Raw genomic sequence first — 18637 nt, 5'->3', positions numbered from 1 at the left:
AGGGTCAGGGTTAGGGTTAGGGTTAGGGTCAGGGTTAGGGTCAGGGTTAGGGTTAAGTATGGTTTTGTTAAGGATTAGGGTCAGGGTTAGGGTCAGGATTAGGGTTAAGTATGGTTTTGTTAAGGGTTAGGGTTAGGGTTAGGGTCAGGGTTAGGGTTAGGGTTAGGGTCAGGGTTAGGGTTAAGTATGGTTTTGTTAAGGGTTAGGGTCAGGGTTAGGGTTAGGGTTAGGGTCAGGGTTAGGGTTAGGGTTAGGGTCAGGGTTAGGGTTAGTTAGGGTTTAGGGTTTGGGTTAGGGTTAAGTATGATTTGGTTAAGGGTTAGGGTCAGGGTTAGGGTCAGGGTTAGGGTTAGGGTTAGGGTCAGGGTTAGGGTTAGTAAAGTCATGGTTTGGGTAGTGTGAGGGGCCACCTAAAAATGTTGGAAAAAAACGCAAACGCGGTAAAAACGCATACAAACGCATAAAAACGCTGCGTTTTTTTCATGCATGCTCATAAAAATGCTTGAAAAAAACGCAGCAGTTGTATGCTTATGTATGCGTTTTTTCAATGCGTTTTTTTGCGGGAAAAACGCGCTGCAAAAAAAAGCAAGTGTGAAACTAGCCTAAGGCGGCCACTTGGATTAGCCTGCACACATTTACAAAACACTACCGAGTGCATACCCAGTCCTCAGCGGATGCGAGCCTGGGTAGACAGGTCCTGCAGGCGGCAGTACCCCAAGTCTAGGGGACTGTCAGCACAATATTCGTCCACTGCTTCCCGCCCAGGGACTGCTTTGGGACGTCCCACGGTTCTGTGTCCCCCAATAAGGCGACAGAGTAAAGGAGATTTTTGTGTACTCACCGTAAAATCTTTCTCTTAGCCTTTAATTGGGGGACACAGCTCCCACCCGGTTGCCCTTGCGGGCCGTTGTTACGGTTGGGTTCTCATATTGTTGTTTGAGCTCGTTTATAGTAGCCTTCTTACAGGCATGGTTATGTTTCTGGTATTTTCTTCCTAATGCTTTTGCACAAAACTGGAGAAGGCTGACGCCGTCCAGGGGTGTATACTACAGAGGAGGAGCCAAAGTTAATCTTTTTCAGATTATGCATAGTGTCACCTCCTAGTGGACAGCAGCATAACACCCACGGTTCTGTGTCCCCCAATTAAAGGCTAAGAGAGATTTTACGGTGAGTACACAAAAATCTCCTTTTAGTATGTTTTTGTTGAAAACTGTTTTTGCCACTTACTTACAGTGGGGCAAAAAAGTATTTAGTCAGTCAGCAATAGTGCAAGTTCCACCACTTAAAAAGATGAGAGGCGTCTGTAATTTACATCATAGGTAGACCTCAACTATGGGAGACAAACTGAGAAAAAAAAATCCAGAAAATCACATTGTCTGTTTTTTTTTTCATTTTATTTGCATATTATGGTGGAAAATAAGTATTTGGTCAGAAACAAAATTTCATCTCAATACTTTGTGATATATCCTTTGTTGGCAATGACAGAGGGCAAACGTTTTCTGTAAGTCTTCACAAGGTTGCCACACACTGTTGTTGGTATGTTGGCCCATTCCTCCATGCAGATCTCCTCTAGAGCAGTGATGTTTTTGGCTTTTCGCTTGGCAACACGGACTTTCAACTCCCTCCAAAGGTTTTCTATAGGGTTGAGATCTGGAGACTGGCTAGGCCACTCCAGGACCTTGAAATGCTTCTTACGAAGCCACTCCTTCGTTGCCCTGGTGGTGTGCTTTGGATCATTGTCATGTTGAAAGACCCAGCCACGTTTCATCTTCAATGCCCTTGCTGATGGAAGGAGGTTTGCACTCAAAATCTCACGATACATGGCCCCATTCATTCTTTCATGTACCCGGATCAGTCGGCCTGGCCCCTTTGCAGAGAAACAGCCCCAAAGCATGATGTTTCCACCACCTTGCTTTACAGTAGGTATGGTGTTTGATGGATGCAACTCAGTATTCTTTTTCCTCCAAACACGACAAGTTGTGTTTCTACCAAACAGTTCCAGTTTGGTTTCATCAGACCATAGGACATTCTCCCAAAACTCCTCTGGATCATCCAAATGCTCTCTAGCAAACTTCAGACGGGCCCGGACATGTACAGGCTTAAGCAGTGGGACACGTCTGGCACTGCAGGATCTGAGTCCATGGTGGCGTAGTGTTACTTATGGTAGGCCTTGTTACATTGGTCCCAGCTCTCTGCATTTCATTCACTAGGTCCCCCCGCGTGGTTCTGGGATTTTTGCTCACCGTTCTTGTGATCATTCTGACCCCACGGGGTGGGATTTTGCGTGGAGCACCAGATCGAGGGAGATTATCAGTGGTCTTGTATGTCTTCCATTTTCTAATTATTGCTCCCACAGTTGATTTCTTCACTCCAAGCTGGTTGGCTATTGCAGATTGTCTTCCCAGCCTGGTGCAGGGCTACAATTTTGTTTCTGGTGTCCTTTGACAGCTCTTTGGTCTTCACCATAGTGGAGTTTGGAGTCAGACTGTTTGAGGGTGTGCACAGGTGTCTTTTTATACTGATAACAAGTTTAAACAGGTGCCATTACTACAGGTAATGAGTGGAGGAAAGAGGAGACTCTTGAAGAAGTTACAGGTCTGTGAGAGCCAGAAATCTTGTTTGCTTGTTTCTGACCAAATACTTATTTTCCACCATAATATACAAATAAAATGAAAAAAAAAAAAACAGACAATGTGATTTTCTGGATTTTTTTTTTCTCAGTTTGTCTCCCGTAGTTGAGGTCTACCTATGATGTAAATTACAGACGCCTCTCATCTTAAGTGGTGGAACTTGCACTATTGCTGACTGACTAAATACTTTTTTGCCCCACTGTAGTTTATTACATAGTGATATATATATATATATATATATATATATATATATATATATATTCGATATTACATAGTGTATTACATATTTACAATTTATTAGTTTTTTGTTCTAAAGTTTTATTCCAATAAATATATAATGTTCTATCTAAATGTCTTGATTATTGTATCATAAAAATGATTAAATGTCTGATGTTCACATTGTACTACAATAAATTTTTCACTTAAATATAAGCAATATATGTGGGAGTCGGTGGAAGGGAAATTGAGGAGTCTGAGTCGCAGGTTTGGCTTACTGACTCCACAGCCCTGCTGCCTATGGTCGGAATGCAAAACATAAAGTGCATATGCACATATTGATTTCTAACTGAACTTTAAAATGAGACATTTAGCCAACAATTGATCAATTCTTTGAGCCTCCACGTCACGGCATTCTCATATGGGGCAGTCCTACTGTTTTTTTTATATGCGCTGTGCCATTACGGCCTCACTATATTAAATGCCAAGTGTACCTGAAGCGTTTCTGAATCACTCCCAGCATCCAGGTCTTCATTAAAAATCACTTTATTAGTATATAATAAAAGTTGCAAGTCCAAAAACCAAGTAGTTACAAGCAAACCCGTTTTGGACTCCTGTGCTCAGTCATTGCATATAAAACCGGGAATTTGTAAGCGTCTAGTCATGTCCTGCCATGCACATGGTCCAAACAAACCCATCCTGAATGCCAGGTATCTGTACGGTAAATGACAAGTGTATAATAAAATAACATGGAACCAAAAAAGAATATGAAAATATCATAAATAGAAGATACATTTAATCATAATGTTATATTATGTCCTGCCTAATATTCATTCCCAGAGGTGATCTGGTCTGTAGGGAAAATATCCACCAGGACTCACGGTTTAGGAGTTGCCTCCTATGGTATCCTACACGAACTAGTTTATTAACCCATTCAATGCCTTTTCAATTTTGTAGGAAGATATGTTTCCATTGTGTTTTGGGGAAAAGTGTCTAGACACAGCTAAGCATTTTTGTTTGTAGCACCTGATAAGTGCCGTCAAATGCGCGCGTGTTTTTTTTTTTCTTTTTTTTTTTTTCTTTACAGACTTGTGGCAAAGCCCACGTATTGCATCTTGCAGACAGTGCAGATAATCAAAAATGTGGTGTTGCAAGTAATGAAAAGATGAGCAATACTTTTCTGGAACACTATGGAGACATATGTTACTGCTAAATTAGGGCATAGGATGGATTAATAAGCCTGTTTGAGGAGGAGACCATTGGAGGAAACTTTATGAAGATCTGGATGCTGGAATTCCTCCTTGCCTCTTTGTTTGCAGAGGAAACTTGCGGTGCTGCAATCCGTATTTGATGCATGAGCTGACACCTAGACTATCCAAGACACTGACAGGGCTAGTCTGTGTGAAGACATCCCACTGGATTAATCCTTCTTTATTAGCATATGTGACAAAACAGGTTAAAAGTTAGTTAGCATGGCACATTGAACGCCTTCGTAGAATAAAGGAATTTGAGTGCGTACTCATATTGGCTGCTGGGACCTGTCAGGTTCCCTTTAAATGCAATAATTTAAATTGATAACTGGATTATTGTGTTGAAAAATGGCAAAAGCCTATAAAATGTCAAGCTGGCTGATCTTTGCTATCTTTAATAAATGGATGACCTGGAATTTGATGTAGGTATACACTTGTAGACTAGTAAGGCTAGTTTCACACTAGCGTTTCGAGGAGCTCGCCGTGAAGCTCCGCCTCCTCCGGTCAGCTCTGCCTATGGGCGCATGATGCTGCATGCGACCTGCGTACTCTATCTTTAGCATTGGGTACGCAGGCTGTGCGCAGGTATGCTCTTGCCGGCGCATGTGTCCTTTTGACAGTGAGCCGACCTGTGCCAAACGCATCGTGTTGCATTTTGGTGCGGGCGGCGCACCGTCAAAAGGGTGCATGCGCCGGCAAAAGCATACCTGCGCTCGGCCTGTGTACCCAATGCTAAAGATAGGGTATGCAGGTCACATGCAGCGTCATGCGCCCATAGGCGGAGCTGACTGGAGGAGGCGTGGCAGGGGCGGAGCTTCACGGCAAGCGTCAGCTGCGCTTCAAAACGCTAGTGTGAAACTAGCCTAATTCATCCAGTCCTTAATGACTATGGGCTATTGATGGCAGTATTACCATGGGACAGGATGCCAAGCAGGTTCCCCTTGGCTTAATAGTCTGTGTTAAAAATTGCTATGCCTTACCTTCACCCCCACCCCCATAAAAAGCGAGGAAAAACGGCAAGTCTTGGACAATGAAAAAGGCATGTACATGGGCTGCAGGCGAGCTAGTCATGGCCCCCTCAGTTTGCGCTGTGTTCCTATTAGGCTGTGTGCACACGCTGCGGATTAGGTGCGGATTTCGTAAAATCCGCAGGTGAAACCGCAGGTCAAAAGACCTGCGGTTTTACCTGCGGATTGCTCTGCGGTTTTGCCCTGCGGTTTTTCATCTTCTCAATGGAGATGGCAAACCGCAGCAGAATCCGCAGAAAGAATTGACATGTCAATTCTTTCTGCGGATTGAAAACCGCAGATAATCCGCGCGGAAAATTCTGCACAGTCTGCACTGCGGTTTTTGATTCCCATAGGGAATCATGGTACTGTACACCGCAGCAAAAACTGCTGTTGGTCCGCAGCGGCCAAAACCGCTGCGGAACCGCAGCAAAATCCGCAGCGTGTGCACACAGCCTAAGTCTTCACTTTGGGGGGGCCACAAGCTGCTGAAATTTTCATTTCTGTTTAGGGAAATGCAGTGTTTAAATTGTTGGCATTTGTGATTTAGTTTCTTTATCTGTTGTACAAGGGATTAAATGGAGTTAACTGGTTTTCTCATTTTACAAATTTATAATTCATTTCATTTTTAGAGAGTTTAGTGCAACTGAAGAGTCATTCAAAAGTGAATTCAAGGTGTCGCCGTTTCAGGACTGCATCTTAAGTTTTCTTGGATTCTCGGAAGAGGAGCGAGTCAGTATGGAAGCCATGACAGTAATGCAAGGTACAGAGAAAGTGAATTTGTAACTTTGCTTGTTATTGGCTATGAAACCAGTATTTCTTCCAATTATCCAACTGGGAAATGAGCAGAACATAACGGTTTTTGTTTTTTTTTTTTTTAGTTCATAAAGTGGAAGCTAATTTAATAAATGACTGGTTAATGGCGTTTATCTTTTCCACTTTAGGAGGGCAGTTTTTACCAGTTGGGGATGAAAATTGCACTCATCTTGTTGTTGAAGAAAATTCTGTTAAAGAGTTGCCATTTGATGCTCCAAAAAAATTATATGTAGTGAAGCAAGAGGTGAGCAGGATAAGCGCTGGCCTTACAGGCAGTTACACATCTGTAATCTACTACTAGTTTAATTTTTTTTTTTCCCGTCTCTTCAGTGGTTTTGGGGAAGTATACAGATGGATGCCAGGGCCGGTGAAACGATGTACCTCTTCGAAAAGGTAACTTTCTCTGCCCAAAGGGGTAACATTTTTAAGTAAATAACTATTATGAACACTTTATATTTATTCATATGACACTTGCTCTGTTCCCACTGCTACTTTAAAATGGAATTATCCTATTACCGGAGAGCTTTGAAAATCTGGCACTAAAATAAAGCAACGCTTTTCTTACTACTTCCCCATCTTCCTTTTAAAATGTGAGGAGTAGTTGAACAAGGTATCATTTGTTTTTGGTTTTTTTTGTCCATTTTTGCCATCATATATAATCAGTTTTCTCACATGAAAAGAAAAATGATTAAGTGTTCTCAAGCTTCTAGTTAGTCAGTGAAAAAGTTCAAGGCATCTGTGTTTGTGGTTTTAGTTTTTTTTCCTTCCTCCCCCAACCCCCTCTCCATGGATCCAATCACTTTAATGAGGGAACTACTGCTCTTCTGTACATTCTGTCTTTGCCGGACAAACGTATGACTTCTGCAGCAGTCACATGGTTGGCTAAAATGTAAAGTATGGAGATTCTTGGAGTAGCAAAATATTTTTGGGAAAAGAAGCGCTATGTCTTTAAGTTGAATATAACTTACAAATTTAGTGCATGCCAAGTGACTTCTTTACAGACTGCTGTCACACAGCAGTATTTTGCTCCATTGTTATATTTGCATTAGTACTTGCATGTCTGTCTCCTAGAAGAGGTGTGGGTCCTTCCAATTATACTTCGTTGTGTAAAATACCACAATATGAAAGTAGCCCTAAGGAGATATATTGTATAAATGCAATAATTCGGCAATGCCTCCAGAACATAACCTTGTGTATATTTCTATTTTCCTTGTAGCACGATAGCCCAGTCCTCAAAAAGTCTGTGTCGCTGCTTTCATTGAATACTCCCAGTAATAACCGCAAGAAGCGCAGATTAAAAGATACTTTGGCACAGATAACCAGAGAAACTGACATTTCACCATTTCCACCTCGAAAGCGTGCCTCAGCAGAACATTCCTTGTCTATGGGATCACTGCTCGACATCTCAAACACACCAGAGTCTGGAAAGTCTTTTTCAGGTAAATGTGCTCTGATGGTTGCACATCTAACAGTACGGTAAGCTGTGTCCACTGCGGTCGTGCCACCTGAAACCATGTTCTACATCAAGGCTGAAGTAAGCCATGAATTGCATCTGTATAACCTATATTCCCACATTGGCCAGGTATGTTCTCATGGAGCTTATTCAGAGTGGATTTCGTGCTGTGAATTTGCTTGTAGAGAATTCACTGTATCAAAGTAGCAACACTGTGACTTAATTCTCACAAAATGTATTCACTGGCTGCAATGATAAGCAGCATAAGGTTTTATTCACATGTCCGGTAATCCTCCTTTAGAATGGATCCAGCAGCAATCCATTAAATGGAACCTGTCACCACGTCTGTCCTATCAGCTAAAAATATCACTTTATTAAGTGTCAGCTATGCGTTCCCTAAATACTTGTGTAACCCCTGACTCCCCATGTATCACCCATAAGAACCTTTTATATTTCTCCCGCGGAGTATGCAAATGGGGTCCGTCCGGTCTGATGGGCATGGCTTCAATTTACTCACTCCACCCCTCTCTGGCTGCTGCACGCAGTCCTAGTCGTGAATAACACTGTGAGATATTGCGCCTGCGCAGTCAAACTGTTTCTCACGTGTGCGCAGTATGCTTTACCCAAGTGCGGGCATAGCCGAAAAGCAGGCATGCGCGAGAAAGTTTGACTGCACAGGTGCGATAACTCACAGCGATCTGCATTATTCACGTCAAGGACTGCATGCAGTAGCCGAGGAGGGTGGTGGAGTGAGTGAACTGAAGCCATGCCCATCAGACCGGACGGACCCCATTTGCATTCTCCGCAGGAGAAATGTAAAATGTTTTTATTGGTGATACTTGGGGAGTCGGGGTTTACATAAGTATTTAGGGAATGCATAGTGGACACTGAATAAAGTGATATTTTTAGCTGGTAGGACAGAAAAGTGGTGACCGTTTCCCTTTAACAAAAGTTGTGCAGATACAACTTTTATTTATGTCCACATGGAAAAAACTGATTTCACCTGAATACCTGAAACTGGTCCTTTTCAAGTGGGAGAAACACTGATGGCTATTACTGATGAGCGAGCGTGCTCGTGTGCTAATAAATTATCTTTGGCGTGCTCGAATAATGTTTGAGTCGTTGTTGCATGTCACGCCGCTGTTAGACAGCTGCAACACATGAAGGGATTGCCTAACAAGCAGTCCCTGCATGTGTTAAGGCTGTCAATCAGCTGCGAGACATGCAGCCACAGTGACTCAAACATGATATTTGAGCACGCCGATGATATTTTGTTAGCTAAAGAGCATTCTCAAATAACACCTTAACCAAGCATGCTCATTCATTCACTTGCAGTGCAAGTGTCCAGTGGAAATGTAGCCTAATGTATGGAACAAGAGAAGCATCCACTTCTTTAACTCCAACTAATCATTACTTAAACTATCACCCTCCTTCCTTGCTCATTTGCTGGGAGTTTTACCCCTGATCACGAAATCAAGGCTCTTAATGCCCTATTAGAATGGAGCGTTGGCTGTACATTCTCTCCAACTCTCCATTAAATGTCTTTAAAAAAAAAAAAAACTGCTGGAGATATGCTAAAGCCTTTCTAGTTGCAGTGTTACTGTGATGAGTGAGCATGCCTGCTTGAATAAGGTGCTATCCGAGCACGCTCGTGTCCTAATCGAGTATTTCGTCGTGAGCGAAAAATATGCTTGACTTGCCGCAGCTGTTGGACATGTGTGCGACACATGCAGAGGTTACCTGTTAGGAAATCCCTTCATGTATTGCAGCTGTCAAACAGCCGCGAGACATGCCGCCCCGGCAACTCGATCAAATTTTTTTTTTTTTTTTTTTGAGCATTCCGAAAATACTCGCTTTAGAATATCTTTTGCGAGCGTGCTTACTCATCACTAGGTATAACTTAAAATGTTTCCTTATCCAAAGCACATAAATATAAGGCTATATAAAGTGCTCTCAGTGAGAGAAGCAAAATAGGAATCTTATGGGTATGATGCCTTTTGTTTAGCCATTAAAAGGTATCATACCCACAAGATTCCTATTTTGTTTCTCTCACTGAGAGCACTTTATATATTTTTTACTGGCTAACATGGTACCAAACCACTTTTTTCGCTTTACTAAATATAAGGCTATCACCCTTGAATTTCATTTTGCTGTTCTCTCCTCAAGTTTCTATCTTTCCCAAATCCATCTGTGGTGCTTTTGTGTATTGATTACTTTGCTAATGTTCTGTAAACTTTATGTAAAGTGTCTAAATTTACAGTTTAGCAAATATTCACGTTTTTTTGTTTTAATGATAATACTAGTGCCTATTTTCTTATGTGGTTGTACTTCTGTTCTGTTTTTATTAAGGGGCCTTTATTACAGTGTCCAATTATTGCCCCTTTGGAGGACATATTGCAGTGTTTTGGCTCATTTCATGTCCATAAAACTAAAGTAAATGGTAAACCTAGAACTGAGATGCATGTAAGTTAGTTTCCATTTTTTTTACACGTTTATTGAGAAAATGTATTCATTTTTTTTTTTTTTTTTTTTTTAATATATTAGATACTCCCAAAATCTCTTCCAAACCATCCAAGATCTCTACACCTGTACCCCAAAAGCAGTCTGCTAGATGGCAGGTTGCAATGGAGTTGTATCAAACAGAGAGCAACTATGTTGACATTCTTACCACCGTAGTACAGGTAACCCCACACTTCCACACATGGTGTGAGTAAAGTTTGTCATGGTTTACAGCCGGCCGTAACTTGTGCCTCGGTGTGTTCAACTGATAATTTAGTCAGATGTTTTTTCCTTGCTTTAAACAGCTTTTCCAACTTCCCCTAGAGAAAGAGGGACAGGTAGGGGGACCAATTCTTGCGCCAGAAGAAATCAAAACCATTTTTGGAAGCATTCCAGATATTTTAGATGTACACACAAAAATAAAGGTATGTCAGTGGGAACTATTATTACAGTCTAAATCCTTTTATAGACAGAAAAATGGTGCTTCTGTCATATTATGGTCTACTGCTCTTGTGGTTTTATCATAACAGATCTTAATATGTTACTCCATTAAAGACTTCTATACATATTTTTTTTTTTTCTTTGTAATTAGGATGACCTAGAAAAAATGATGATGGATTGGTCAGAAACCAAAAGCATTGGAGAGATAATTTTGTGTTACGTAAGTGCTTTAAATGTATTTAAACACACAATTTTTCCTACTATTTCCAGAAGGGTTTTTTCCCAATTTATCAATAGATCTTGGAATAATAATAAGTTCCACAATTGGATGTGATTAAATAAAATGTTCCTGTGCTGAGATAATCTTATAAATGTGCCCCTGCTGTGTACTGTGTAATGGCCGTGTCTGACCGTGCAGGGACATGGTCTGATCCTGGGCATGGGAGGAAGCAAGAGTATACTGACATTACAACACAGGATCATAGTTGCTGCTTTCTGTAAGGTAAAACATTTCCATGAATATTTTAAAGGGGCAGAATAATCTTGCATCTCATTGAAAGCGGGAGATTTTAACCCCATTATTATTTGAAAGTCTATTGATTAAAATGTACTTTGTTCATGGGACAACCCCTTTAAGTGTATATTTAATACCCTTTTTAAAATACACGCTCATACATTAATATGCAAACGTTTTAGACAAGTATGTAAGAATACTTTCAAATAGAGAAGTCTTTAGTTTAATTTTTATCAATGAGCACAACGCAGTGTGGATGAATAGAAAACAAAATCTAAATCAAAATTTGGTGTGGCAACCCTTTGTCTTCAAAGTAGCTTCAATTCTATGTATAGTTGCACACAGGTTTTGAAGGAACTCTGACACAACTTCCTGCCAAACACCTTGGAAAAATAACCACATCTTCTGCAGTGAAGATGAAGGCTTAAGCAAATCCTTATGTCTTCATGTCATGCCACTTCCAGGGCTCCTTGTTCTTCGGTACCCTTTAATATAGTTTTTAACCCCTTCCTTACGATGACTGAATACTAAGTCATCGGTAAGGATCCCCTGCTTTGAGGTGGGCTCCGGCGGTGAGCCCATCTCAAAGCTGCGACATGTCAGCTGTTATGAACATCTGACATGTGTCCGCAATAGGCGCGAGCGGAATCGCCGTCCGCCTGCGCCTATTAACTAGTTAAATCCCGCTGTCAAAGCTGACAGCGGGCCTTTAAATAGCACTTCCGGACACCGGGCCCGAAGTGAGCTCATCGCCGACCCCTGTCATGTGATCAGGGGTCGGCGACGCGTTGCCTGGACAACCACAGGTCTCCCAGAGACCTCTATGGTTGTTCCAGGTAAATGGCATTGAAAGCACAGCCGTAAATCTGCTACATATTGGCAATCTGCTCATCGCCCATATGTAGCAGAGCCGATCGGGTTGTGCATGCTTCTAGCCTCCTATGGAGGCTATTGAAGCATGCCAAAAGTTAAAAACAAAAAAACAAAAAACCTAAAAGTTCAAATCACCCCCCTTTCGCCCCAATCAAAATATAACAATAAAAAAATCCCACATACATATATTGGGTATCTCCACGTTCAGAATCGCCTGATCAATCAATAAAAAAAAAGCATTAACCCGATCGCTAAACTGCGTAGCGAGAAAATAATTCAAAACACCAGAATTACGTTTTTTTTATCACCGCAACATTGCATTAAAATGCAATAACGGGCGATCAAAACGTATTTGCACAAAAGTGCTATCATTAAAAATGTCAGCCCGGCACACAAAAAATAAGCCCTCACCCGACCTCAGATCACGAAAAGTGGAGACGCTACTGGTCTCAGAAAATTGCACAATTTTTTTTTCTTTAGCAAACTTTGGAATTTCTTTTCACCACTTAGATCAGGGGTGGGGAACCTTTTTTCTACCGAGGGCCATTTGGAATTTTATAATAGCGTTCGGGGGCTGCATAAAATTATTAATAATGATGAGCGAGTATACTCGTTGCTCGGGTTTTTCCGAGCATGCTCGGGTGTCCTCTGATTATTTTGGCGTGCTCGGAGATTTAGTTTCGGTCGACGCATTTGCATGATTTGCAGCTGCTGGTCAGCCTGAATACATGTGGGGATTCTTTAACAAACAGGCATTCCTCACATGTATTCAGGCTGTCCAGCAGCCATAAATCATGCAGCTGAGGCGACGAAAACTAAATCTCTGAGGTCCCCAATAGGCAGGCAAATGTCACCATTGGGCAGCACAGCTCCCCCAATAGACAGGAAAATGTTCCCAATAGGCAGGTATAGGTCCCCATTAGGCAGGCAAATGTCCCCATTAGGCAGCACAGGTCCCCAATAGGCAGGTAACTGTCCCCAATAGGCAGCACAGGTCCCCAACAGGCAGGAAAAGGTCCCTGTTAGGCAGCACATACTGACCTGGTGTTGAACACAGTGACTCCTGGATGGCCCCCAGACCCCGCACCGCACACACAGCAGCACACTGTCACCACCACACCGGTGACCGGGGTGATTAAGATGGCAGGCTGGGGTGATGAAGAAGGCAGGCCGCAGACCAGTCCAGCGCAGCTCACACTTTGGCGCCTGGTTACTCGGCCTCTTCATTAGTATCAGTGCGCGGGGTCCAGCGGGGTGTGCTCAGACCCCGTCAGTGTGTGCACGTATCAGTGTGCGGTATCCAGCGGGCAGGGCTTAGATGCAGAGCAAGAGTGCTCCTCTGGCTCCTGCAGCAAGGTACCCGATCGCGGCTCTGGAGCGGCTGCGGGTCTGATCAAATGATATGGCGGGCCGGACGTTCCCCACCCCTGACTTAGATAAAAGACAACCTAGACATGTTTGGTGTCTATGAACTCGTAATGACCTGGAGAATCATAATGGCATGTTAGATTTAGCATCTAGTGAACCTAGCAAAAAAGCCAAGCAAAAAACAAGTGTGGGATTGCACTTTTTTTGCAATTTCACCGCACTTGGAATTTTTTTCCTGTTTTCGAGTACACGACATGGTAAAACCAATGGTGTCGTTTAAAAGTACAACTCGTCCTGCAAAAAATAAGCCCTCGCATGGCCATATTGACAGAAAAATAAAGTTATGGCTCTGGAAAGAAGGGGAGTGAAAAATGAAAAATCGGAAAAAAGCTCCGGGAGTGAAGGGGTTAATTACATTGGGGTCGCTGTCCTGCTGCAAAATAAACTTGGAGCCAATCCGATGCCTTCATGATTGTATTGCATGATGGCTTAGAATCTAGCTGTAGTTCTTAGCATTGAGGATACTAAGCAGTGGGTAATTAATGGGGATCCATCTACTGTTTAGAAAGTCTAGCCAAAAGTCTTCATGTAAGGCCTTCGATGTGGAAAAGTGGCCTTCGTGTAAGGCCTTCGATGTGGAAACAAAGTCATGTGATTCTTCTATGGACAAAAACATAGGAGTCCAGAAACATGACAACAGGTTCTCTGGACTGAAAAGTCAAAATTCTAACTATTTGGTTGACTATTTTGCCGAAGAGCTGGAGAGTAACACAATGTGTCTTAAGCCAATTGTGTAGCATGATGGAGGTTCCTTGCTTGTTTTTTGGACTGCATTTCAGCAAATGGAGTTGAGGGATTTGCTCAGGATTAAAGGAGTAGTCTCATCTCCAAGATCATATCTAAACATCTAATGGGTGTAGTAGTAATATTGGCAAATGCCTCCATTTCGAATGTAATATAGTTCTTCTGATTCACGGTCTCTTCCCCCTCGAACAAGCGTTGAAGTAGCTTATGTGTCCATGGTTATGACCACTCATATAGTCACATTAGATAACTGTTAGTGGTCATACTCATGGATACCTAAACTGCTGACATGCACTAGGGGTAAGTGACATAGCAAATCAGAAGAACTATAATACATTTCTAAATGGAGGCATTTTCTATTTATTGAGATGATGCACGGTGGCTCAGTGGTTGGCACTGCAGCCTTGCAGCGCTGGGGTCCTGGGTTCGAATCCCACCAAGGACAACATCTGCAAGGAGTTTGTATGTTCTCCCTGTGTTTGCGTGGGTTTCCTCCGGGTACTCTGGTTTCCTCCCACACTCCAAAGACATACTGATAGGGAATGTAGATTGTGAGCCCCATCGGGGACAGTGATGATAATGTGTGCAAACTGTAAAGCGCTGCGGAATATGTTAGCGCTATATAAAAAATAAAGATTATTATTATTACCCCTTTAATAGTGTCCTCAATGCTGAGAAATACAGTCAGATATTTATCCATCACACAATACCATCAGGCATGTAACAGATTTATTCTGCAGCAGGACAACGACCCCAACGGAGCCTGCCGATGTTTACTGTGGGAATTACAAAGGTGGGGGGAGGGCGGACAAAAGTAGAATATCGTGTCCCCTCTGCCCAGGGTCTCAGCCTGTGAACTGATGCATTAGAGACATGCATCTCACATGGAACCTATTATACATACATATAACTGCACAACATATTCTGGGTGCTGAGTGGTTCTGTAACACGGCTCCCCTTTTCAGCGACGCGATCGGCATACACAGTCTGATCCTTAACGGATCAGTTTGGGGATGACCGAAGTTTATGGGGTTGGTACAAGTTCTGTTTGTCGACTTAGTCCATCGGCGTTACCGTTTTGTTTGCCGGGTCTGTGGTGGATGGTGAAGTCCAGAGGTTGTAGGGCTAAACTGCACCGCAGCAATCTGGCGTTGTCTCCGGAGACCCGATTAAGCCAGACTAGGGGATTATGGTCCGTTAGGAGGGAAAACTGTCGTCCATACAAATATGGTTGCAACTTCTTGAGTGCCCATACTACCGCCAGGCACTCCTTCTCAATGGCCGCATAGCTTACTTCACGGGGCAGTAGTTTCTGACTCGGGTAAGCTACCGGGTGTTCTTAGCCGTCCGGCCCGACTTGGCTCAGTACTGCCCCCAATCCAAACATAGAAGCGTCTGTGTGAACAAGGAAACGTTTAGTTGGATCGGGTGCGGCCAATACAGGGGTATTGGCGAGGGCGTCCTTTAGTTGGCGAAAGGCTTCCTCACACTGAGGTCCAGGTTACCTGGCGGGGTTGGTTCTTACGGGTCAGATCAGTGAGGGGCTTGGCTACGCTGCTGTAATTGGGAACGAATTTCCTGTAATACCCCGCTGTCCCTAGAAACGCTATGACCTGGGTTTTAGTGCGTGGGATGGGCCACTTGGCTATGCCATCTCCATCTTGGCTAGCTCTATCCTGGTCCGCTCGGCCATCTTTTCCTTCAGATCAGTACGCACATCAGCCATCACCTCTCGTATGATCTCTACTGCAGGGTTTAGGCCATAGAACGCCAATCTGTTCTTTACCTTCCTCTGGAATTCGGTCTCCTCCACATTCACATTGGGGGGCGCTTCACTGTTGTGTTCCATGATGGCTGCTATCAAATCCGCTTTTGTTTTGTTGCTGGCGATCAACCCTCGGGCTTCCACCAGATCTTTTAATGTAGTCCTCTTTAACTTCTGGTAGTTGTTTTCCATTCATTCCTTTCCTCCTGTAGAAGGGGTATCATATCCCACCGCTGCCACCAGTGTAAAGGGGTCTACCAAGCTGGGGTACCTCTTTCAGTACCACCCCCGTGTTTTCGGAGGTCCGCTCTGCGTTGGCTGGAGTCTGAATGAATGACGCTGGCTGAAATTCCTTGGTTACATGGGCGCATATAAAAGATCACTGCTTCTCCATGTATTTCCAGTCTGACAACACTTTACTCACAGGACACAGAATATATCACACAGATACAGAGGGCCGGCCAATAGAAAAGCGGCAGGCCAGACATGCATTACAAAAGCCGCAGGTGGCCGGAGCCTGCCGATGTTTACTGTGGGAATTACAAAGGTGGGGGGGAGGGCGGACAAAAGGAGAATATAGTGTCCCTCTCTGCCCAGGGGCGCAGCCTGTGAACTGGTGCATTAGAGACATGCATCTCACATGGAACCTATTATACATACATATAACTGCACAACATATTCTGGGTGCTGAGTGGTTCTGTAACACGTAACAATATTTTAGCGCCATTTATTTCGTGACGCTTTACATGTGAAAAGGGGGTATGCATAACAAAAACAAATACATGAATCTTGAACAAAACGAGTCACCTACTGGTACAGGAGGAGAGAGGACCCTGCCCGCGAGAGTTTACAAATAATTGCCCCTTTTTGCAGATCCTTGGTCCCAGTGGTTATGAATAGGTGATAAACTTGTTTTCCCCGGACAGCGCCTGTATGGTCAATACAACTTAGAAAAACAAATAAACAAAACAAAACACAAACTTTTGACCCTAAGTGCCAGAGTTGGCTCTGTCTTTAAGGCTATGTTACCACGATGAGTACTTGGTAGGTTTTTGATGCTGTAAGTTGGGTTACTTGCGCTCTTAATTGCATTTTTGAGTTTTTTTTTTTTTTTTTTTTCTGCTTCTTTTGCGTTTTCGACACTACAGTACTTTTATTTTCTTTGATAGGTTATTTTATATAAAACTACATTAGTTTTTTTTTCTATGCGTCCTGATATTTGACTTCTACAAAACTTTAATAGTTAATGTGTAATCTGCATGTGCATTCTGCAGCATAAACTCTACAAACGCATATCCATATTTTTATCTGTGAATTTTCCAATCTATTGCAATTTTATGGGGAGAATCTGCACACAAAACTCAGCATTCTTCCAAGAGAAATTTGACATGTTGTGGATTTCAAACACACACCGCAGGTAAGTTTATGCTGCGTATATTAAAAAGAAAAAAAAAAGTGGGCATGAGATTTCTATAAATCCCATCCCCCCCTTTGCTGGTTCTGTATCACATTTAGTTTTTGGCACAGCGAACATGAAGTCAAAAACTGATTGTGGGAACTTAAAGGGACACAGAATCACTGACTGCGCAAACCAAGTACAGGCACTCTGTGCTTCATGGTATGGCCAATCCTTTATATACACCTTCCCACCTGACTGGTTTCGATCTATCTCCACCCTTTTTTGGCTCTATGAAGCCAGAGCTGTAAATCAATGAGGGGCAGCGGAGATTGAGCGGTGGGACTTAGTTTGAACAGTCATTCTGTGCTGACAAGGTGCCCTTTAACCTAAGACTCAACATTTGACATTTACCCCTTTTTTGCACAATTGATTGTTGGCAGCCCTACCTCTTCGATCCCACTGATTACTAAATCAGATTATGAAGCCTCTTGGTTCTCCTTTACTCCTGGTCACAACAGAGATACAGTGAGAAAAGCAGTGGTCAAGAATTCACCTGAACTCTGCACTTGGTCTGATTGAAACAGGCGAGTGCCAGCTGTCCGTACCATAGATGTTAAAAGGGTCGGCAGTGCACATGTTTGCCTGATGTTCCTTTTCAATGTTTCCCCACTGCCGTCTCACAAAAAGGAATAACTGCAACACCAAGACCCCATGTCTAGTGGTTGATGGGCTTCTCAACAATCGGATATTTGTCATTGTGATGTGATCGATCCTTTTTACATGTTACAAGTAGTTTATCTAGATAACCAGTGTCTCCAAATTGTGTTCTTTTTGTATGAAACAAGATAAATTGATCTGAAAATTTCCCATTTCAGTCAAAGGATTTGGTGAAAACATATCCGCCATTTGTAAATTTCTTTGAAATGAGTAAGGAAACTATTATAACGTGTGAGAGGTTGAAACCAAGATTCCACGCATTTCTGAAGGTAAGTATCGGCTTAAATACTCCGTATGTTATATAGGTATAGTACACTATATGTTATGACCTTTGCTAAAATTAGACATTCTGGTGGGTTTAAGAGCAGAATGGATGCCAAGCCTAATTGGTTCAATGCCTTGAATTGCTGACAATACTGGTAACAGAAGCAATTGTGTGATGTAATTTCTAAAGGGCACGACAACAGCTATATTGGAAGAAGGCGTTCAATCGTCCGTTATTTCTGATCTGGTCAGACTCGGTGTGTTTACAGTAGATGCATAGACACTGAAGGGGGCTGGCTTGGTCTTTGAAGAGAGCAAATCCTTTGCATTTGCCTCGGTCTTGTGCCAGCATGGAAAAACTCCAAAGCCAGGAGCACACTTCATAATGAAAGAATAGTAATTCAAATTGTTTCTTTCATGTTTCATCACATCTGAAGATGTGTTTTTGTGGCAGAACATCCACTTTATAAATCGAGTGATGAGCTGTCTTAATGTGCTCTAAAAACCAAGCTGCACGGTTGGTATATGAAGTAGCATGGCGCTTTCCTTGCACTGCTGCTACTCCATTCTATGCCATTGCTGGCATATCCTAGCTATATAATGAAACAACCCCTATTTGTT

At 42.7% G+C, this 18637-nt stretch overlaps 1 protein-coding gene across 6 annotated transcripts in view; it reads left to right on the top strand.

Moving 5' to 3' along the window:
- ECT2 (epithelial cell transforming 2) overlaps positions 1-18637 on the top strand; it is a 158413-nt gene that overhangs the window by 83397 nt on the left and 56379 nt on the right. For all 6 annotated transcript variants that reach the window (XM_073578834.1, XM_073578832.1, XM_073578833.1 and 3 more), the window contains 8 exons: positions 5736-5866; positions 6048-6163; positions 6250-6312; positions 7136-7358; positions 9917-10053; positions 10177-10296; positions 10464-10532; positions 17911-18021. In XM_073578834.1, coding sequence (XP_073434935.1) covers positions 5736-5866; positions 6048-6163; positions 6250-6312; positions 7136-7358; positions 9917-10053; positions 10177-10296; positions 10464-10532; positions 17911-18021 — 970 coding nt within the window. The remainder of the gene's footprint in view (positions 1-5735; positions 5867-6047; positions 6164-6249; positions 6313-7135; positions 7359-9916; positions 10054-10176; positions 10297-10463; positions 10533-17910; positions 18022-18637) is intronic.

Source organism: Dendrobates tinctorius, unplaced genomic scaffold, assembly GCF_039654945.1.
Source record: "Dendrobates tinctorius isolate UK_male_01 unplaced genomic scaffold, ASM3965494v1 ptg000060l, whole genome shotgun sequence".
Taxonomy (NCBI): Eukaryota; Metazoa; Chordata; class Amphibia; order Anura; family Dendrobatidae; genus Dendrobates; species Dendrobates tinctorius.
Note: the sequence above shows the minus strand (reverse complement) of the source record. Positions and strands in the feature narration are given on the sequence as shown.